Here is a 23,090-nt window from a genome sequence, read left to right as displayed (position 1 = left end):
TGCGCTTTGCACATTGTCCCATGGGGAAGGAGAGGTTTGTTCTATAAAGGTAAAAAAAACAAAAACAAAAACAAAAAAAAAAAAACAGGTAAGCAAACAGGTTAATGTTTAGTTCCAAAAGTTAAAGTTACATGTTCTGTTCCAAAGTTAATAAAATTATTGCGTTGTGGCCTGGTTTTTTCTTTTTTTTTTTTTTTTTACCTTCCAGGTGGACCAACCGATCGACCAGCTGCAGCACCGATGTGCATTCTGACAGAAGCATTGCGCTGCTGTCATATTACACGCAAGTCGGTGTATGCGGCGCTGCAAGACGGGATTTTCTCCTCTGCAGTGACAGATACGTTTGCCGAGGCATACGAGCTGAGGAGGAGGCGGCGTTCCTATGCTTTGGCAAGCACTTTGTATATATATATAAAAAAAAATCCCGGCAATGATTTATTCATCCACATCGATTGATGTGAATGGAGAAATCTGGTTTGCCAGGGCATACGAGCTAAGTGGGTATGGATGTAGGGCGGAGCTCCTATGTCCTGGCAGACGCCTTTCCCCTCCATTTTTTTTTTTTGGCAGAGATTTTTTCATCCACATTGATCGATGCGAATGAAGAAATCTGTGCCGTTCATTTTTTTCTTTCAGCCCAGAGGCTGAACGGAAAAAAAAATCTCATTACCTGTATGCTCAATATAAGGAGAATAGCAGAAACTCCTAATGCTGGCCATACATGTAATGATTGCGGAGACCCTCAAATGCCAGGGCAGTACAAACACCCCACAACTGACCCCATTTTGGAAAGAAGACACCCCAAGGTATTTGCTGAGGGGCATATTGAGTCCATGAAAGATTTAAATTTTTGTCCTAAGTTAGCGGAAAGTGAGACTTTGTGAGAAAAAAAGAAAATAATCAATTTCCGCTAACTTATGCAACAAAAAAAAAAAATTCTATGAACTTGCCAGGCCCCTCATTGGATACCTTGAGGTGTCTTCTTTCCAAAGTGGGGTCACATGTGGGGTATTTATACTGCCCTGGCTTTTTAGGGGCCCTAAAGCGTGAGAAGAAGTCTGGGATCCAAATGTCTAAAAATGCCCTCCTAAAAGGAATTTGGGCCCCTTTGCGCATCTAGGCTGCAAAAAAGTGTCACACATGTGGTATCGCCGTACTCAGGAGAAGTTGGGGAATGTGTTTTGGGGTGTCATTTTACATATACCCATGCTGGGTGAGAAAAATATCTTGGTCAAATGCCAACTTTGTATAAAAAAATGGGAAAAGTTGTCTTTTGCCAAGATATTTCTCTCACCCAGCATGGGTATATGTAAAATGACACCCCAAAACACATTCCCCAACTTCTCCTGAGTACGGCGATACCAGATGTGTCACACTTTTTTGATGCCAAGGTGGGCAAAGGGGCACATATTCCAAAGTGCACCTTTCGGATTTCACCGGTCATTTTTTACAGATTTTGATTGCAAAGTACTTCTCACACATATGGGCCCCTAAATTGCCAGGGCAGTATAACTACGCCACAAGTGACCCCATTTTGGAAAAAAGACACCCCAAGGTATTCCGTGAGGGGCATGGCGAGTTCCTAGATTTTTTTTTTTTTTGTCGCAAGTTAGTGGAATATGAGACTTTGTAAGGAAAAAAGAGAAAAAAAAAAAATCATCATTTTCCGCTAACTTGTGACAAAAAATAAAAAATTCTAGGAACTCGCAGTGCCCCTCACGGAATACCTTGGGGTGTCTTCTTTCCAAAATGGGGTCACTTGTGGCGTAGTTATACTGCCCTGACAATTTAGGGGCCCAAATGTGTGAGAAGTACCTTGCAATCAAAATGTGTAAAAAATGGCCTGCAAAATCTGAAAGGTGCACTTTGGAATATGTGCCCCTTTGCCCACCTTGGCAGCAAAAAAGTGCGACACATCTGGTATCGCCGTACTCAGGAGAAGTTGGGGAATGTGTTTTGGGGTGTCATTTTACATATACCCATGCTGGATGAGAGAAATATCTTGGCAAAAGACAACTTTTCCCATTTTTTTATACAAAGTTGGCATTTGACCAAGATATTTTTCTCACCCAGCATGGGTATATGTAAAATGACACCCCAAAACACATTCCCCAACTTCTCCTGAGTACGGCGATACCAGATGTGTCACACTTTTTTGCTGCCAAGGTGGGCAAAGGGGCACATATTCCAAAGTGCACCTTTCGGATTTCACCGGTCATTTTTTACAGATTTTGATTGCAAAGTACTTCTCACACATATGGGCCCCTAAATTGCCAGGGCAGTATAACTACGCCACAAGTGACCCCATTTTGGAAAGAAGACACCCCAAGGTATTCCGTGAGGGGCATGGCGAGTTCCTAGAATTTTTTATTTTTTGTCGCAAGTTAGTGGAATATGAGACTTTGTAAGGAAAAAAGAGAAAAAAAAAAATCATCATTTTCCGCTAACTTGTGACAAAAAATAAAAAATTCTAGGAACTCGCCATGCCCCTCACGGAATACCTTGGGGTGTCTTCTTTCCAAAATGGGGTCACTTGTGGCGTAGTTATACTGCCCTGGCAATTTAGGGGCCCAAATGTGTGAGAAGTACCTTGCAATCAAAATGTGTAAAAAATGGCCTGCAAAATCTGAAAGGTGCACTTTGGAATATGTGCCCCTTTGCCCACCTTGGCAGCAAAAAAGTGTGACACATCTGGTATCGCCGTACTCAGGAGAAGTTGGGGAATGTGTTTTGGGGTGTTATTTTACATATACCCATGCTGGATGAGAGAAATATCTTGGCAAAAGACAACTTTTCCCATTTTTTTATACAAAGTTGGCATTTGACCAAGATATTTTTCTCACCCAGCATGGGTATATGTAAAATGACACCCCAAAACACATTCCCCAACTTCTCCTGAGTACGGCGATACCAGATGTGTCACACTTTTTTGCTGCCAAGGTGGGCAAAGGGGCACATATTCCAAAGTGCACCTTTTGGATTTCACTGGTCATTTTTTACACATTTTGATTGCAAAGTTCTTCTCACACATATGGGCCCCTAAATTGCCAGGGCAGTATAACTACCCCACAAGTGACCCCATTTTGGAAAGAAGACACCCCAAGGTATTCCGTGAGGGGCATGGCGAGTTCCTAGAATTTTTTATTTTTTGTCGCAAGTTAGTGGAATATGAGACTTTGTAAGAAAAAATAAAAAAAATAAAATCATCATCATTTTCCGCTAACTTGTGACAAAAAATAAAAAGTTCTATGAACTCACTATGCCCATCAGCGAATACCTTAGGGTGTCTACTTTCCGAAATGGGGTCATTTGTGGGGGTTTTCTACTGTTTGGGCATTGTAGAACCTCAGGAATCATGACAGGTGCTCAGAAAGTCAGAGCTGTTTCAAAAAGCGGAAATTCACATTTTTGTACCATAGTTTGTAAATGCTATAACTTTTACCCAAACCATTTTTTTTTTTGCCCAAACATTTTTTTTTTATCACAGACATTTAGAACAATAAATTTGGTGAAAAATTTATATATGGATGTCGTTTTTTTTGCAAAATTTTACAGCTGAAAGTGAAAAATGTCATTTTTTTGCAAAAAAATCGTTACATTTTGATTAATAACAAAAAAAGTAAAAATGCCAGCAGCAATGAAATACCACCAAATGAAAGCTCTATTAGTGAGAAGAAAAGGAGGTAAAATTCATTTGTATGGTAAGTTGCATGACCGAGCGATAAACGGTGAAAGTAGTGTAGTGCCGAAGTGTAAAAAGTGCTCTGGTCATGAAGGGGGTTTCACCTAGCGGGGCTGAAGTGGTTAATCATGTATGGGATAGGCATAAGGCCATCCTTCATATAAGATAGGGCCAGGGGCTATTCATAGTATTCAGTATATTGGTCAGACTAGATGGGCCAAATGGTTCTTATCTGCCAACACATTCTATGTTTCTATGTTGTCCTGATTGAAGATACCAAGGCCAGCAGTTCCGCAGCCTTGCCACCAGATGTCGCCGGTCTTCCAACTTGCGTCGACACAGAGCCAGCACTGCGCTGCTTGGGTAAGTGACTCAGCTCAGGGCCGCCTTCTCTCCATCGCTGGGCAGGGGGACCATGGCCTGATCCTCCCACCGATCCCTGCATCCTGCAGCCCCCTCCTAGGGTCCCGCCTGACCACAGGATTCCTCCTGGCACTTGACCGCCCAGCCACCCTGAGACTCACTGCGGAGGGTCCACAGAGGGGCTCCTTACTCGGCGCCGGACCCTCGGGGTCATTACGGGGCTAAGGCACGCCGGAGGCCTAGTCCTCTGCAGCCGGCTGTTGGGGGGAGCTGACGGAGCTGCATCCCCGGCAGTAGGCCTTGCACCGACGCCTGCAGCCATCCCGATACTCTACTCTCCACCACCGCACGGAGCTGCGCTAGAATTGCTTTCACCTCGGACATTGTGGGACACTTCAGCTAGCAAGAGGTAGTGAAGCAGCTCAGGCAAGGGCTGCTGCCACATTGCTGTCCCTACAAAATGGCCCTTTTTCCCCGCCCCTACTACCCCTTTTAAGCCTTAAACCCCTCCCCTAGCACCCTCCCCTCACTTATCTTTCTCCTTAACCCCTTACATCCTGGACTCCACTCCCTCCAAGCCCCTGTCATGCCAGGCCTCCATCCAGGCCTGCAGTCCTAATTCCGGCCTGTACTGGACTGGAGTGCATGCAGCATGTTCAATTTTAGTGTAAACTTTTAGTATAGACATCGTGCTCAACATTAGCAATACACTATATTCATAGTTTTTAACTAGATTTAAATAAGACTTGTCAACACTCTTACTAGGGTTGTCACCCGTACAGGAATGACCCGGACAGTCCGGGTTTGTAATCCTGTGCCCGGGTACAAGCCTTTCTCAGACCCGGACACAGCAATCAGCTGGGAGTGATACGATGCTAGCCTAGGGTGGAGCAGACTTCAGACATGCCCACCCTCCCTCCCTTCTGTTCGGGTTTGGCTTTAAGAAAAGGTGGCAACCATACTGTCAACCATCCTAACAATCTTTAATAAATAACTGTACCCTATACGAAATGACAATTCTGGAGCATCTATTCTTATGACTTTATGTTTCCTCGGTTATTCCTGCTAGACATTTATGAATAAAGGTCTGGGAGTTCTCAGTTGGGGATGTGTCCCTGTCCGGACTCACACTAGCAGCATTGATAGGACAGTGTCAAAATATTCAGGGTCACAACTCTACTGGTAAAACTCAGCAAGACCGTTATTCATAAAGTTTTAGCATAAATAATAGAGTTATAATAAAAATGCTCCAGAGTAGTTATTACATGGGGAAGGCAAGTAGTTAAAAAACATACATGATCATATTTTGAAATTACTCTTCTTAGATTTAATATGGATGATAGATGATCCAGAGCTCTAAAAAAGTACCATATAAAAGAACTAAAAACCAACAACATTCACTCAGGGGCATAGCTATAAGGGGTGCAGAGGTAGCAGTCGCTACCGGGCCCAGGAGCCTGAGGGGGCCCAAAGACCCTTGTGCCACATAAGAAGGCACCAGTATTATAGAATGTGCATGCTGTTTAAGTTACACCTCTGGATGGAGGGAAAGGGGTAATGTCAAGAAGTTGTACAGGGGGGTGCCGTTTCAATGTTTGCGTTAGACAGCACGAAGGCAATGTGCTTCCCTGCCCCTGGCCATAAAGCACTGAAGGAAGGGGGGCCCAAGCTGAACTCTTGCACCAGGGCCCATGATCCTTTAGCTACGCCCCTGCATTCACTGTAAAATGGCATGGCATACGGTACAAGTCTTCCAGCATATAATGTTACAAGACACTAGTGGCAGTCTGTTGCTAAGAAAACACTAAAACTGTCCATACATCCAAACTAGAGAGGAGCAAATCGAAGTTGATGAAGTCGAATTCGTTCAGAATTTCAGGAAAAATTTGATTGCGAATTTCCTCCTGCTTCGTGGTAACGAATCACAATTTTTCCTAACATGGCAGCTAGCTACAATGGCTGCTAAAATGGCGGCTACACGTGTGAGGACATGGGGCAAGGAACTCTGGGAAGGCAGGATGACCCATAATGCCATGTATGCAGCCAATCAGCAGCCAACCCGGTGATGTCACATCCCTATAAATACGGCGGCCATCTTAGAGTCTGCCATTCACTATCGTACTTTGTTCAGGGACAGACATGTATGCAGGCGCCTGGGAGAGTGAAAGAAAAACTAATTGTTAAAAAAAAAAAAAAGGTAAACTTGGGGATCCAGATAGTCTCATAGAACAGCTCTGTCATTCCCGCAATTAGTTATTGGGATGCAAGTGCTATGTTGAAAAGCCTTTAGTGGCTTCTATCTGTGGAAAAAGATAAATATATACACAGGTTACTTTTGCTGTTAACTGCGCTAAAAGCATTTATTGCCATATTTCTAGAGAAAAATAGACTAAGTTCATATTTGCTGTTATTTGTGCTAAAAGCGTTTCTTGTCGTATTTCACTACAATATGAGAAAAATAGACGCAGTTCACATTTGGTGCTATTTGCGCTAAAAGCGTTTATTGCCATATTTCTAAAGAAAAAGAGAAAAACTGACTTAGTTCATATTTGGTGTTATTTGTGTTAAAAGCGTTCTTCCTGTCATTTTTCACTCCAATCCGAGAAAAATAAACGTAGTTCATATTTGGTGTTATTTACGCTAAGAGTGTTTATTGCCATATTTCTAGAGAAAAAGAGAAAAATAGACTTAGTTCATATTTCGTGTTATTTTCGCTAAAAGCGTTTCTTGTCATATTTTCACTACAATACAAGAAAAAAAGACGCAGTTCACATTTGGTGTTATTTGCGCTAAAAGCGTTTATTGCCATATTTCTAGAGAAAAATAGATTTAGTTCATATTTTAGTCCAATACGAGAAATATATGCGCAGTTCACTTTTGCTGTTATTTACGCTGAAATCGTTTCGTTGCCAATTTCAAATCCTTTAGTTGCCTATCTCAGTAAAAAAATAAAAATATATTTGGCACTTTTATGGGTGTTTTAATTTGCTTTTAATTTATTTAGTTCAGCTAAAAGTATGTCAGACAGAGAAGTGCCAGGCCCTGCACAGGGGAGTGTCAGATGTTTAAATGATTCTGGCGCAGGCAGAAGTTGCAGCAGAGTAAGGGGGCGTGGCATCAGGGGTTTATTCCCGAGGCCTCAGGTCCACATGTCATCTAACGGTCGTGTCTTGACCAGCAACCCGGTGGTTCTTGATTGGTTGACTGGATCTTCAACTTCATCGCAAGTGACAGCAGCACCAGTAGCCTGAGTCTAGAGTCGCTGATGAGCAGCTTTATTCACCCGCATAGTGAAGAAACTACTCACCAGCAGCAGCAGGTACACCTGGAGCAGGACCTGAACCAGCAGGTGGTGGCATACTTTGACAGCACCCTGCCAGCCCTCATAGAAGATCCGCTGGACTACTGGGCAGCCAAACTGGATTTGTGGCTACAACTGGCCGAGTTTGCCCTGGAAAAGCTGTCCTGCCCGGCCAGTAGTGTGGCATCAGAGCGAGTGTTTAGTGCTGCGGGGGCCATAGTTACCCTAAGAAGAACTCGCCTGTCCACCCAAAATGTGTAGAGACTTAATTTTGTCAAGATGAATCAGGCGTGGATCAGCCAGGATTTCCACCCACCAATGCCTGATGCATCAGATTAGATCATCCATCTCCACACTATGTCACCGTGTCACTCTGTGGTATCATGCTGCTGCTGTTGCCATGTCCAAACTATGTCACTATGCCACTCTGTGGCCTCGTGATGCTGCCATGCCCACACTATGTCACCTTGCCACTCTGTGGTATCATGCTTCTGCCATATCCACACTATGTCACCGTGCACTTTGTGGCCTCCTGATGCTGCCATGTCCACATTATGTCACCTTGCCATTCTGTGGTATCATGTTGCTGCCATCTCCATTCACTATGTCACCTTGACACTCTGTGGCCTCCTGATGCTGCCATGTCCACACTATGTCACCATACCACTCTTTGGCCTAATCATACTGCTGCTGTCACCTCCACACTTTGTCATTGTGCCACTCTGTGGCCTCCTGATGCTGCCGCCACCTCCAGACCCTGTCATTGTGCCAATTGGTGGTCTCCTCAAGCTGCTTCCACCTCACCACTTTGTCATAGGGCCACTCTGTGGACTACTCATGCTGCTACCACCCTCCCCACTCTATGACGCGGTTGCTATTGTCCTTGTTTGGCCTTCTTGAAATCACCATTTATTTGACCTTTCTTCTGATCGGTCAGAAGGAAGGAAAAATTAAACACGCAACGGATCCTGTCTGTGTAGCAGCTGTATGGTCAGCCAAAAGCAGGAGTGGGTACAAAACACCTTCACATGTCATCTCTGTTTTAGATCCACTCCAGTTTTTTTTGGGGGGGGGGGGGGGCGTTACCAATACTCATGGTTCACTGAGCAAATGCTGACCGAGTGAAGGCATATGCTCCCCAGACAGGATCCGTTCTTTGGGGGTTATTGTTCTGATGGATCAGAGGAAGCGCAAATTAATCAGTGACGTCAACACAAACTTACTGCTGACACCCTCTCCACTCTGTCGGGGGTCTTTACTTGTATAAGTGTTTAATAGAACAGGTTCTGTAAACATCTATGTGGAATCAGCTGACGAGGGTGTAAAAGGAGTGCGCTTCTTCTTCACGCTAACATGGACCTGTAAGGCTGAGTTATTTGGTCAGTTTTGGCCCCGTGACTGCCCAAATAAGTGAAGAGTGCAGTGATTCTAATAGCGAAGCTTGTCATCTGCATGTCATACTGACTGACAGTATTATTTCACTACCCCAGCACATTCCCTATGTGTGTTACTGCAAGGCACAGTGTTCTACACCCATACAAAGGCTCTATGCAGCCCAGAAATAGCTATTTTTTATCGCGATTCGTCGCAAATATATTCGGATTGAAGCAAATTTTCTAGAGAGATTTTTTAGAATTTAATTTTGAAAAATAGCTGTCATTCCGCAGACAGCTATCTCTCCTCACTTCCTCCCGGCTTCCCAATACACATACACGTTCGGATTGGCGAACATGTCTGTGTACTCTATAGAGACAGTGGAGAAAGCTATTGTCAGACAGTTCTGCTGGCAGCTTATCTAGTCTTAGCCTGCTTAAGACAATTTAAATGTTTTGTCATAAGTGGGGGTTTTAGCACTGAAACTCCCACAAAAATTAGGCCAGGCAGTCTGCAGAGCACTGCATCCTAAAGTTTCTTTTGGCTTCATTTAGCATAGGTAATATTGAGCCATAATAATACAATTATGTGGCCTATCTTCATTTCTCCTGAATGAATCCAAGAAAATCAAACTTGGGCCTAAGGGGGCATCATGCTCTGCACTTTTTAGACATTGTGGGGCTCTTTGCCTGGACACCTATCGTTGAGAACTTCTGAAGTTCAATATAACCTAATGTTTAATACCCCAGACAAGAAATCTTGTGCAACTGCATCCAGAAGGGTTGTTGAGGGCTGCCCATAAACTATTACAAGGTATCCTGCTGACAGGAGCTCAGCAGAACATTCGGACCTGGCAGTCACATGAGCACAGCAGTGATAGAGGAATTGGGGGCGCAACAAAAGGATTATGTACTGAGCAGATTATCTTCCCTCCACAGTTCATCATGTAGTACTCCAGGCTTTGGGGTACTACTATTCCTCCCCTCTTCGAAGCAGTGGGCTGGTCCTGTGTCTTACCAGGAGGGGGAGTTCCTGTCCAGAGAGGAAGAGAGAGAGGAGGAAGAAGCACATTACAGTGCTTCTGCTTCTATAGAGGTTCTCCAGTGAAAAGTAATTTGATCAAGCACTTGAGTGAATCCTTGAGGAAAAAAACAGCAGTGAGTTGCTATATCAAGACACTGCTGTGAACTGAGGGACTACGACTAAGACACCCATCACCAAATTACTACTAGGCCAGTACTACATAGTGCTAAACTATAGCCATCTGACTAGTGCCAGAGAGAATTGTGCTTGAAATCAGCTGCCAACAAATGTATTTGAAGTTCTATGTTGCACTTAGTAAAAAGACTTTTATATGTTTAATTTTGGCCACATTCTTCATTACTACATTTCCACTGTACTGGTGCCCAGTTGGATTGAGGGAGTACACCATGACACAACACTTCATCAGGGCAACTACCACTCTGATCCTCTGCATCGACTCCACCGAGGCTTTCTGCAATCACACATCAAGATTTTCAAGAAAGTACGGAGAACCCAATCAGATAGATTTTGGTTCGTTTTAAGAGATGTGAGATTGAATCATCTGTCATAAGCAGTGACAAAAAGCCACATGTATCTCTAAACAAATTAGCTCAATGAACTTCCCAATAGTTATTGCATAATAATTTCCAGATATTTCTTTCATCTCTTCTATATGTCTGTTCCATTGTTGATAATCTGTTTTGTTTTTCAGGGCAACAAACACTATATGGTCATCTGTATAACAACTTACATGTAAGGTCCACAGACAGAAGACACCAGGTGACTTGTCCACCTATAGGTCCTAGATTATTTGGAAAACCATTCCATGGCATGAACAGTTATATCTCACCCTATTTTCATTCTCAAAATGGTTTCCATACAATACATTCTGAAAACAGCCCAGTCAAACCAAAAATTGTGACAGTGGTTAAACCTGGAAGTCAACCTCTGAAAAAGATCACATTACTACTTAACCGGAGGTCTGTCCAGACTTTTGAACAACTTATTGCTGATATATCAGAAGGACTTGGACTCCCAAGGTGGAAAAATGACCGTGTCCGGAAACTTTATAACCTGAAAGGCAAGGAAATTCACAGTGTATCTGACTTTTTCCGTGGGGATGATGCTTTTATTGCACTGGGTAGGGAGCAACTCACACTGAAGAGCATTGAAATAGTTTTTAATGAACTTTATCCTGATGAGTCTTTTAAACAAAACAAGGATTATTATGAAAAACTAAGATGCAAGTTTAAAGATAAGGGGTTAAATATTGATAGTCGATATGAAGTAACAGAGACAACCCACAAATTAGGCAACATCATGTCTTCAACAGTAGCTAACAAAACAGACAGCAAAACTGAAAAGTGTAAGGCAGAAGAATCCAGAAGCACAAGAAAACATGACAAATTTAAGAGTGATCACGAACACTTACCTGGAGCGATGAAAAAACTTGAACTATGCCATAGTAAACCAAATAAACTGTTGACCACAAGTTTGGATTATACAATGCATTGTGAGCAACACTGTAAAAAATATAAGTTGAAAAAAAGACTGAACAGTGACTTTGATAATGAAATGCTAGAAGATACACCTTTGGTTGAAAGGTGTATGAAACAGCCAAAGCATAAATCAGATAAAACAAAATCCAAGTGTATAATTTGCCACTGTAGAAATAAAGAGTTGGATATGGATTTTAGTGAAGTAGAGGAAAGAGTGGACAGTGACGTAGATATGAACCACAATTTAAAGTGGCCTTCTTATAGATTTCAAAGACAGACCAATGACATGGAAACAAACAGCAAACGTTACAATGAGAGAAAAAAATGCAATGGTGAACATCCTGACTGCTCAGCAATAAAACCCACTAGACGGCTAATAGAAGATTTCCTGGAAGATTCAAAAGAGAATGTACTAATAAACACAGACAAAACAGTCACGGACAATGAATCCAATAGTAAAAAAGAAATCCTGACAAACACTGATCCCGTGGCAGAAAAGGTTTTAGGTGGGAATTCAAGCATGGATGAGGATGAGGGAATTTTCCAAATTAGCCAATATTCTATCAAGGACAGCCTGGATATAGAGAAATATTATGAAATTGGCAGGAGTATTGGAGATGGAAACTTTGCTGTTGTGAAGGAGTGTAGAGTCCGGAAAACTAATCAAGAATTTGCCATGAAGATTATTGATAAGGCCAAGCTTGAAGGAAAAGAAGATATTGTTGAGAATGAAGTTCGTATAATTAAATTGCTCTGCCATCCTAATATCGTAAAACTTCTGGACGATTTTGAGACTGAAAATGAGATTTACTTGATAATGGAGTACATAAAAGGAGGAGACTTGTTTGATGCAATAACTGAAAGTATAAAATTTACTGAACACCATGCATCCCTTATGATGACTGATCTGTGTGAGGCTCTTCTGTATATCCACAGTAAAAATATTGTTCATAGAGACCTGAAGCCTGAAAATCTACTGGTAAGTGTTTAGTGTAACAGAATCGAAAGTAAAAACATTTAACTATGCATAAAATGAACCGTGAGCCGTGCCCAGGTTCCCTGACTATCCATATACTGTATATTGCCACACAGTCCATGAAAATAGGGGACTAGCAGTGTCTATAGTAAAAATAACATACATTTAAAGATAGGGTAACTGTAACTGTAGTTATTGTAACTGTAGTTATCAAAATTTCCAGTTTAAGGCCCTTTTTCATGATCTAAAGTTCAGCTTAATGAACATTTCTAGGAATTGTGTTCCCGATCAGTGTCCAATGTAAACAGGGCAGCGATCAGACTTATTTGTCAATGGTTGAATTTTTATGTGGCTGCAAAAATTTATATTTGAAGGGGTTATGCAATGATTGATGTAAAAAATGAAAATCGGACATCATATAGCACATGACGGTCTCTTTCTAAGGGTCCATTCACACGTCTGTAGAATGGGTCCACATCCGTTCCGCAATTCTGCAGAATGGGTGCAGACATATTCATTCTCAATGGGGATGGAATGGATGAGGACAGCACACATTGTGCTGTCTGCATCTGCATTTCTGGTCCGCGGCTTCGTACTTCCGGTCCGCGGCTCCCGAAAAAAATAGAACATGTCCTATTCTTGTCCACAACAGTGGACAAGAATAGGCATTTCTATAGGGGTTCCGGTCCGGTGTATTGTGGATGCGTGAATGGACCCTAACAAAGCTAGAACAAGCCCTGTACCTCACATAGGTACAGAGACCCCCCAGTCATTGCCTCAACTGTTCTGCTATATTTAAGCTGGATGCTCAGGGTACATGTCCTTTTAGCTGTATTTCTTCCCCTGTAACTGCCACAGCCTCTAACAGTAGATAGTACTGGTGGCAGTTGATACTGCCACTGCCACTATACAGATCCATTTTATTGAATAGCTCAGTGGCTATACTACATTTTTATTAAATGAACTAACTAGTGTATACGTGATCTGTTTGCAAACTTATGTTAGAAATATAGTTTACTGCCTGACAAGAACGCTTAAAATAGTCATTTATTCTGATAATATTAAAATGTTGTGGCTACCCGCCAACAATACAATTCAGGCTAGGTGCAGTGGAGTAGTGGACTGTTTGTATAATATTCAGCCACTAACTTCACTAATACCAATGAGGCTTCTCTGTGCAGTACTGAATATAGTTTCCACCAGGATAACTGCTGTCAGAGTGGATACACTTTGTATTTGTAATGTGTATCATAGGTTACTAGGTCAGACAAGAGTAATGACAGCACTCACAGGGGGAGGGGGGGATTGCTTAAATGTGCGTTTATAGCTAAGAATCATACCCCACAAAGCTGCGGAACAGATGCGGACCCATTATTACAGATGTGTGAATGAAGCCTAATGAGTGCAGATCGGCTTGCATATTGTTGATGGGCATAAAATCTGTGTAAGAGAACCCTAACAAAAATTGCTGCTAATGTGTTTATATCAGTATCTGAACTATAGACATATAGATGGTGTGGGGATTTGCTCTGATAGACAGAACAAGCGGGTGCAGTATAGAGGCAAATACATGTTTGTAACTCAAAAACTGCAGTGTTTATTCACACTAGTTGCAGGTTCACATTTTCAGTGTTAGTTCACAAACAGTTCATACAGAAAAAACATTCACCTTTGATCCTGGGTGTTTAATCCACACCCGGCTGAATGCGCAGTCTCAGAAAGTCCACCTGCAGGCTTTAGGCGGCTTTCAGCTTTCAGCCCACACACAGGCCTCAGATCTCAGCAGAGTTTCACACAGCTCCAGTGTCGGAGAGGAGTAATCCACCCACCTTACACTCCTGGCTGTTTTTTTTATAGGCCTGTCAAAACCCGGCCTGGACCATGGGGAGTAGTCACCCACCCAGCACTTTGACTACTCCCAGTAAGAGCCGTTCCGGATAAGCTATTTACAGCCATACTAGATAGCAAGGTGTCAAACAGCAACTGCTGCTGACACAGAAAACTGCCTCTTACTCCACCAAGTCCAGGAACCTCGATGACACATACCTATCATCTATGATGATTCGTTGTAGCTTCTTACAATTGTAATTTATTAAGACTGGCATTTTAGACTTAATATCTCCTATAGCTGGAGGTGGATCCACTGGAGTTATATAGAGATGCCAGGCAGATCTACCACTTTGGCAGATCTACCATTGCTTCTAAATGTAAGACAGCTTCCTTGCTGTCTTATATTTAGACCATTTTCTACGCTCATGCCAGACGCACTTATTTAGACCTGTCGTGAGCTGAAAAAGTCACAGATTGTGGCGCATTTCTGGTTAGTAAATGACCCCCATAATATTTTTATTCCTCTACAATTTTCCAAATTGTAGTTTGTTTGTTTTTATATCTTTCAGTGTTTGTTGACTTTTGGAAAATCAAAAATAAGGTTTGAAACCATGACTATTCTTATTTTATCACCCTTCCGTTTTACGTTCAGCGCATTTGCTGTTAAAACTTTATTTTCTTTGCATTGCCATATTCGGACCCCCATACATTTTTTATATTTCCATCTATGGAGCTCTGTGAGGGTTCATTTTTTGTGGGCTGATCTGTAGTTTTTATTGATACCATTTTGGAGTGTTTGTGTGACCTTTATTTTTATTTTTAGATCTTTATTATATCCAAGAAAAGTTAAACCAATTCATACATTTCATTAAAATGACTTCAAATAAAGACAAATTATTTAGTATTTGATACATCAGGGATACTCAACCTGCGGCCCTAAAGCTGTTGTAAAACTACAACTTCCATCATGCCCTCCTGTAGGCTGATAGCTGTAGGCTGTCCGGGCATACTGGGAGTTGTAGTTTTGCAACAGCCAGAGGGTCACAGGTTGGGCATCCCTGGCATACATAATATATCCACAAAATAATAATAATCTTTATTTATATAGCGCCGACATATTCACCAGCGCCTTACAATTCAGGGGTTCATGTACAAACAGTCATAAATAACATAGTAACAGACAAGTCGATTATTACAACAAGAGGAATGAGGGCCCTGCTCGCAAGAGCTTACAATCTATGAGGGGATAGGGGTGACACAAAAGGTAGAAGTGCTAGTTATGTACGATAGTCCAGCCATCTTGGGAGAATAGGGGAGCAGATATAAAGCCACATGAGACGGTCAGCAGCCAATATACGAAGTGCTTCTGGGTGCAGTGGAGGCTCAGCAACAGGGAATGATAAATGGGCTATGGGAGGTTAGATCAAGGGAGGTGATAGGCCACCCTGAAAAGATGTGTATTTAGCGAAAGTTGTGATTAAGCCAGATTTCTTGGGGTAGGGCATTCCTGAGAACTGGTGCAGCTCGGGAGAAATCTGTCATGGAACCATGAACCAGACGTATAACAAGAGATAAGTGGAAATAAGAAGGCTTTATTGAAAATCAAGCTGTCAGGCAAAAGTCCAAACGGATGGCTGAACCGAAGCAGGGTCTTGCGAAGCCAGAGGTCAGGAACCAGAAGGGTAGTCAGACGAAGCCTGGATCAGGAACCAGCAGGGTAGTCAGACGAAGCCAGGATCAGGAACCAGAAGCAGCAGCAGTCTTAGAAGCATGTTAACACAGGAGGACCAAGCAAGGAACTGAAGCCACAGACCTCCTATATATATGAGCTAGGCATCCAGCTCCTCCCAGTGGGAAGAAGCCGCAGGGTGGGAGGCTACAAGAAACCCAGAAACCAAGATGGCCGCCAGCACATGTCAAACGAAGGAGAACAGCAAGAAGGTAAGACCATGACAGTACCTCCCCCTCAAGGGCCCCTCCTCCGCGGAGTAAAGAACGGTTTCTGAGGGAAGCGTGCGTGGAAGGCTCGGAGCAAGGCAGGAGCATGGACATCTGCGGAGGGAACCCAGGAACGCTCCTCTGGACCATAACCACGCCAATGGACCAAAAACTGCACCCGACCGCGGACCAGGCGTGAGTCCAGGATATTGCTCACCTCATACTCCTCACGATTGCCCACTTGGACCGGACGAGGCCGAGGAACCGAGGAAGTGAAACGATTACACACCAGTGGGTTCAACAGGGAGACATGAAACACGTTGGAGATCCGCATGCCAGGAGGAAGCGCAAGGACATAGGCTACCGGGTTTACCCTGCGAAGCACTCGGAAGGGACCAACAAAGCGAGGCGCCAGCTTGGGAGTGGGCACTCGAAGGTTGAGGTTGCGGGTGGACAACCATACGCGGTCTCCGACCTGGTAGGAAGGAGCGGGCGCTCGTCTGCGATCAGCCTGGAGTCTTTGGCGCCGCGCAGAGACCTCAAGGGACCTCTGGATCTGTACCCAAGAAGCACGTAGGACGGAAAGGTGATCCTCCACAGCCGGAATATCCTGGGGAGAGAATACCTCCGGTAACACGGCAGGTTGGAACCCATAATTGGCCATGAAGGGAGACGTCCCAGAGGAAGAGTTCACCGCCGTGTTCCTGGCAAACTCAGCCCAAGGCAGGAGGTCAACCCAATTGTCTTGGTGATCGGAGACTTAGCAACGAAGGAATTGCTCCAAGGCCTGATTGGATCGTTCTGCGGCCCCATTGGACTGAGGGTGGTAGGCCGAGGAGAAAGAGAGATGAATCCCCAACTGGGAGCAAAAGGCGCGCCAGAACCTGGACACAAACTGACTCCCCCGATCCGACACAATCTCCTTGGGCAAACCGTGCAACCGGAAGACCTCCCTGGCAAAAATCGTGGCCAACTCTTGTGCAGAGGGTAACTTCTTGAGAGGAACACAGTGGCACATTTTGGAAAACCGATCCACAATCATGAGAATGACCGTATGGCCTCGGGATGCAGGGAGGTCCACAATGAAATCCATCCCCAGGTGTGACCATGGACGCTCCCCGGTGGCTATGGGTTGCAAAAGACCCAACGGAAGGTGCCGAGGGGACTTACTCTGGGCACAAACGGAGCATGCCGCTATATATGCGGCGATGTCGGAACGTAGAGAAGGCCACCAGAACAGACGTGAAACAGCCCAGGACAGCTGATTCTTTCCAGGATGCCCTGCGGCCTTGGAGTTATGGTAGGTTCGCAACAACCGAGTGCGCAACTCCTCAGGCACAAAACATCTGCCGTTGGGTCTCCCAGAGGGAGCACCAGATTGAGCCGCCAAAATCTGCTCACCCAGGGGAGAGGTCAGGCTGGTGCGAATGGCGGCCAGGATCTGATTCGGAGGTATGACCGAAGTCGGAATCGACTCCTCCCCGGACAGCTCGGAGTACTGCCGTGATAAGGCATCCGCTCTGATGTTCTTGGAACCGGGTAGGTAGGAGACCACGTAATTAAAACGTGACAAGAACAGAGCCCATCTGGCCTGACGTGGTGTCAATCTCTTGGCCTCAGAGAGGTAGGTCAGATTCTTGTGGTCCGTCAGGATGAGAACCGGAACCACCGAGCCCTCGAGCAAGTGCCTCCATTCTTTAAGGGCCTGCACGATGGCCAATAACTCCCTGTCACCAATCTGATAGTTGCACTCCGCGGAAGACAGTTTCTGGGAGTAAAACCCACAAGGAAGCAGAGGACCCTCTGGTGTTCTACGCTGAGACAGAAGGGCGCCTACTCCCGTCTCAGACGCGTCCACCTCGAGGACAAAAGGCAACCCAGGGTTGGGATGCGACAGAATCGGAGCCGACACAAAGGCGGACTTTAGAGCCTCAAAAGCTCGGATGGCCTCGAGCGGCCAGACCTGAGGATTACTGCCCTTCCTGGTCAGATCCGTGAGAGGCTTGGCTAGCATGGAAAAGTCCCTGATGAACTTCCGATAATAATTGGCGAAGCCGAAAAAGCGATGCAGGGCACGAAGACCACTGGGCTGGGGCCACTGTAAGACAGCCGAAACCTTCTCAGGATCCATGGAGAACCCCTCAGCGGAAATGATGTAACCTAAGAAGGTTACCTGGGATCGGTGAAATTCGCATTTCTCAAGCTTACCGAACAGCTTGTTCTCTCGTAACCGTTGCAACACTCGTCTGACATCCAGAATGTGGGCCTCCATGGATTCAGAATATACCAAGATGTCATCCAAATAGACCACCACACACTGCTGCAACAGGTCACGGAAAACATTGTTGATGAATTCCTGGAAGACTGCGGGCGCATTGCACAACCCAAAGGGCATAACCAAGGATTCATAATGACCGGTCCTGGTGTTAAACGCGGTCTTCCACTCATCGCCCGCCTTGATCCTTACCAGGTTATATGCCGCCCTCAGGTCGAGTTTGGTAAAGACCGTGGCCCCTTTGAGGCGATCGAACAGCTCGGAAATCAAGGGTATCGGGTAAGCGTTCTTGATCGTGATGCGATTGAGACCCCTGTAATCGATGCAAGGCCTCAACTCACCGCCCTTCTTTTTCACAAAGAAAAATCCAGCCCCTGCCGGGGACGAGGATTTGCGAATGTGTCCGCGTGAAAGCGCCTCCCTCACGTACTCCTCCATGGCCTCATTCTCCGCTACCGACAGTGGATAGACCTTGCCACGAGGAGGAACGGCACCAGATTGTAACTCTATGGCACAATCGTATGGGCGGTGCGGAGGTAGGGCAACCGCACGCACCTTATCGAATACATCCCGGTACTCCTCGTATTCAGGAGGCAACAGAGAGTCCGAGGAAGTACACAGCAACTTGACAGACCCATGGATGCAACTAGCCCTACACTGCGGTGACCACGAGAGGATCTCGGCCGATCTCCAATCGAAAGTCGGATTATGCTTCTGGAGCCAGGGGTACCCCAAGACCACCGAGTAGTGTGGAGACGAAATAACCTGGAGACAGACCGACTCTCTGTGAACGGCACCAATGGCCATCCCCACTGGAAGGGTCTCATGAGTCACGTGTGACGGCAGAAGGGGTCTGCCGTCTATCGCCTCAAGAGCCAGTGGGGAACCTCGAGGCTGCAGAGGAATGGAATTGGCGGCAGCGAACACACTATCAATGAACAAACCACCAGAACCAGAGTCCACCAACGCCTGGGTCGTCACCGAGCCCCCGACCCAGGAGAGGACAACAGTAATCAGTGGTTTGTCAACACGGGAAACCGGGGACGAGGAGACTCCACCCAAGATCTGCCCCCGACAGGATCTCAGGTGTGAGCGTTTCCCGGACGGTTCGGGCATGCCAACCGAAAATGCCCACCGAGACCACAGTACATGCATCGGCCCTCGCGTCTCCGGAGTACCCTCTCCCCCTCGGACAGGCGAGCAAACCCCAGCTGCATGGGTTCACCCCCAGACAAGTCATCCCCAGGAGGCGTGGGAGGAGAGGGAGGCACGGGTGGGACAGCAAACGTAGGCGCCAATCTGTTAGAAGACCTCCGCAGGCTCTCCTTAAAGGAAGGTCTCTCCCTGAGTCTGGTGTCAATCAAAATCAGGAAAGAAATAAGAGACTCGAGCTCCACTGGTAGGTCCTTAGCTGCAACCTCATCCTTCAAGGCATCCGAGAGACCATGAGAGAAAGCAGCGACCAGAGCCTCATTATTCCAGCCCACCTCTGCTGCCAGGGTACGAAACTCAATGGCGTATTCAGCTACGGATCGTGAACCCTGTCTGATGGACATAAGGAGCTTCGCAGCAGAGGCAGCACGAGCCGGCACATCGAATACCTTCCGAAGAGAAGCAACAAAACCGGAAAACTCGGCAACCACCGGATTGTTGTTCTCCCATAAAGGGCTGGCCCAGGCCAAGGCCTTGTCCGAGAGCAGCGAGATCAAGAAGCCCACCTTTGATCTCTCAGTAGGAAAGGCATGTGGCAGCAACTCGAAATAAATGCCCACCTGGTTAAGGAAACCTCGGCATTGAGTTGGCTCTCCCCCAAAGCGCTGTGGAAGGGGGGCAGAACCGGTCATACCCCGAAACACCGCAGGCGCAGCAACAGGTGTCGGGGTAGACTCTGGCGCAACAACCGGAGCAGCAGTAGGAGCGGGCCCAGGAGCGACAACCGACCCATCGGCAACGGAAGCTAAATGAGCCGTGCGTTCAAGCAGGGTTTGCAACGCCACAGCGAACCGACCCAACAGGTGATCCTGCTGATCAAGTCTGGCAACCAGCGTAGGTAGCGAGGATGGCCCTGTACCGTCAGAATTCATGGCTTGGTCCTAATGTCATGGAACCATGAACCAGACGTATAACAAGAGATAAGTGGAAATAAGAAGGCTTTATTGAAAATCAAGCTGTCAGGCAAAAGTCCAAACGGATGGCTGAACCGAAGCAGGGTCTTGCGAAGCCAGAGGTCAGGAACCAGAAGGGTAGTCAGACGAAGCCTGGATCAGGAACCAGCAGGGTAGTCAGACAAAGCCAGGATCAGGAACCAGAAGCAGCAGCAGTCTTAGAAGCATGTGAACACAGGAGGACCAAGCAAGGAACTGAAGCCACAGACCTCCTATATATATGAGCTAGGCATCCAGCTCCTCCCAGTGGGAAGGAGAAGCCGCAGGGTGGGAGGCTACAAGAAACCCAGAAACCAAGATGGCCGCCAGCACATGTCAAACGAAGGAGAACAGCAAGAAGGTAAGACCATGACAAAATCTTGGAGCTGGGAGAGAGAGGTTTGGATTTTTGTGGAAGTCAGTCGTAAGTCATTGGCTGAACGGAGAGCACGGGTAGGGTGGTAGACAGAGATGAGGGAAGAGATGTAGGGTGGTGCAGCACTGTGGAGGGCTTTGTGGGTGAGGATGAGCAGTTTGAATTGAATTCTATAGTGTATGGGTAGCCAGTGCAATGACTGACACAGGGCGGAGGCATCAGAGTAGCGGTTGGACAGATAGGTGACCCTGGCTGCTGCATTAAGAATAGATTGGAGAGGAGAAAGTCTGGTGAGAGGGAGGCCAATTAATAGTGAGTTGCAGTAATCAAGGCGGGAGTGGATCAGGGCAACAATGAGAGTTTTTGTTGTTTCCATAGTGAGAAAGGGGCGGAAACTAGAGATGTTTTTAAGGTGCAGGCGACATGAGCGGGAGAGAGATTGAATATAGGTGGTGAAAGAAAGATCAGTGTCAAAAGTCACCCCGAGACAGCAGGCTTGCTGCCTAGGAGTGATGACGGTGTTGCACACCGAGAGGCAGACATCAGGTTTACTGAATTGCCATCAAAACCATGTGAAGTCTGAAAGTCCAAACAAAAATGCACATTTGGAGATTTAGAGATAGAAAAGGAGGGGGAAGAAGAAAAAATAACATAACTATATCCAACCTTTCCAAAATTTTTGGTATTTTTTCCAGCTACTGTATTTACCACAGTATTTGGGGTACTAAATTACACCACTGTCAAAACAATAATTAGGTAAAATCCAATTTCTAACAATTAGTAATCATGGCAAGAATAATATCTTCCCAATTACCTCCCTACTGTGTTACACTCCCAACAAGTCCCCAAGAATAACCAATCTGGCATTATGTGGTATGGCAATATTAATAATGGAATCTTCAGGAGAATCTACCTCCAATATACACTAAGTTTCAAACATTCCCATAGCATATGGGTGAAATTATCTTCAGGTTGTCACATCGTCTACTATTGGTGTTAATTTTGCCTCCTTATTTAGACAGCTGGTGTATAGTATAGGCCTCTTTCACACTTGCGCTGTTAGGATCCGGCGTGCACTTCTGTTGCCGGAAGTGGCCGCCGGATCCGTAACACCGCAAGTGAACTGAAAGCATTTGAAGACTGATCAGTCTTCAAAATGTGTTCAGTGTTACTATGGCAGCCAGGACGCTATTAAAGTCCTGGTTGCCATAGTAGTAGTAGGGAGCGGGGGAGCAGTATACTTACCGCCCGTGCGGCTCCCGAGGCGCTTCAGAATGACATCAGAGCGCCTCATGCGCATGGATGACGTGATCCATGCGATCACGTCATCCATGCGCGTGGGGCTCCCTGATGTCACTCTGAAGCGCCCCGACAGCCGCACGGACGGTAAGTATACTGCTCCCCCGCTTCCCACTACACTTTACAATGGCAAACAGGACTTTAGCGTCCTGGCAGCCATGGTAACCATTCAGAAAAAGCTAAACGTTGGATCCGGTAATGCGCCGAAACGACGTTTAGCTTAAGGCCGGATCCGGATTAATGCCTTTCAATGGACATTAATTCCGGATCCGGCCTTGCGGCAAGTGTTCAGGATTTTTGTCCGAAGCAAAAAGCGCAGCATGCTGCGGTATTTTCTTCGGCCCAAAAACATACCGGTCCTGAACTGAAGACATCCTGATACATCCTGAATGGATTTCTCTCTATTCAGAATGCATTGGGATAATCCTGATCAGGATTTTTCCGGCATAGAGCCCCGACGACAGAACTCTATGCCAGAAAAGAAATACGCAGGTGTGAAAGAGCCCTAACTGATGGACAACTTTCAGTTGAATCAACTTATGGTTATTACTATTTGAAACATTTTGAATCGATTTTGTCACTGCTTCCCATTCTGCATCTTCCATTTTGCCTATCTCTTTTTCCCATTTTCCCTACACACACCTTGTTCATTATAAACTTATAAAAGAAAGTCCCTTTCTATCCACATCCTCATTACCAGAGTATTCTATCAGTTTATTCGTAACAATTTTACAGTAACCCTTATATCTGTTTTCTGATATAAACCACCAATACTTAATGTGCAAACCATATTTGCTCTGTAGTTCACCAAAACTCCGTAACACACCGTCCTAAAAAAAGTTAACAATATTGCTTAAGCCTTTCACTAACCACATTTTGAAATCTGTAATCTACTTCAACTCGTTAAAATTTTCATTATCCCAATACTGGTGGATAAACAGTAGCACCGTTTACCTTACATATATTTTTAAACAAAACCCATGTTTTCCACAATGAATAGGCTATACTAT

General features: G+C 45.3%; 1 protein-coding gene across 1 annotated transcript in view; it reads left to right on the top strand.

Moving 5' to 3' along the window:
* The window catches only part of DCLK3 (doublecortin like kinase 3), a 105,992-nt gene that overhangs the window by 44,297 nt on the left and 38,605 nt on the right, over window positions 1–23,090 (top strand). The window contains exon 2 of the mRNA XM_044295073.1: window positions 10,456–12,221. Coding sequence (XP_044151008.1) covers window positions 10,456–12,221 — 1,766 coding nt within the window. The remainder of the gene's footprint in view (window positions 1–10,455; window positions 12,222–23,090) is intronic.

This window comes from Bufo gargarizans, chromosome 5, assembly GCF_014858855.1.
Source record: "Bufo gargarizans isolate SCDJY-AF-19 chromosome 5, ASM1485885v1, whole genome shotgun sequence".
NCBI classification, from domain to species: Eukaryota; Metazoa; Chordata; class Amphibia; order Anura; family Bufonidae; genus Bufo; species Bufo gargarizans.
This window is presented reverse-complemented; position numbering and strand designations above follow the sequence as displayed.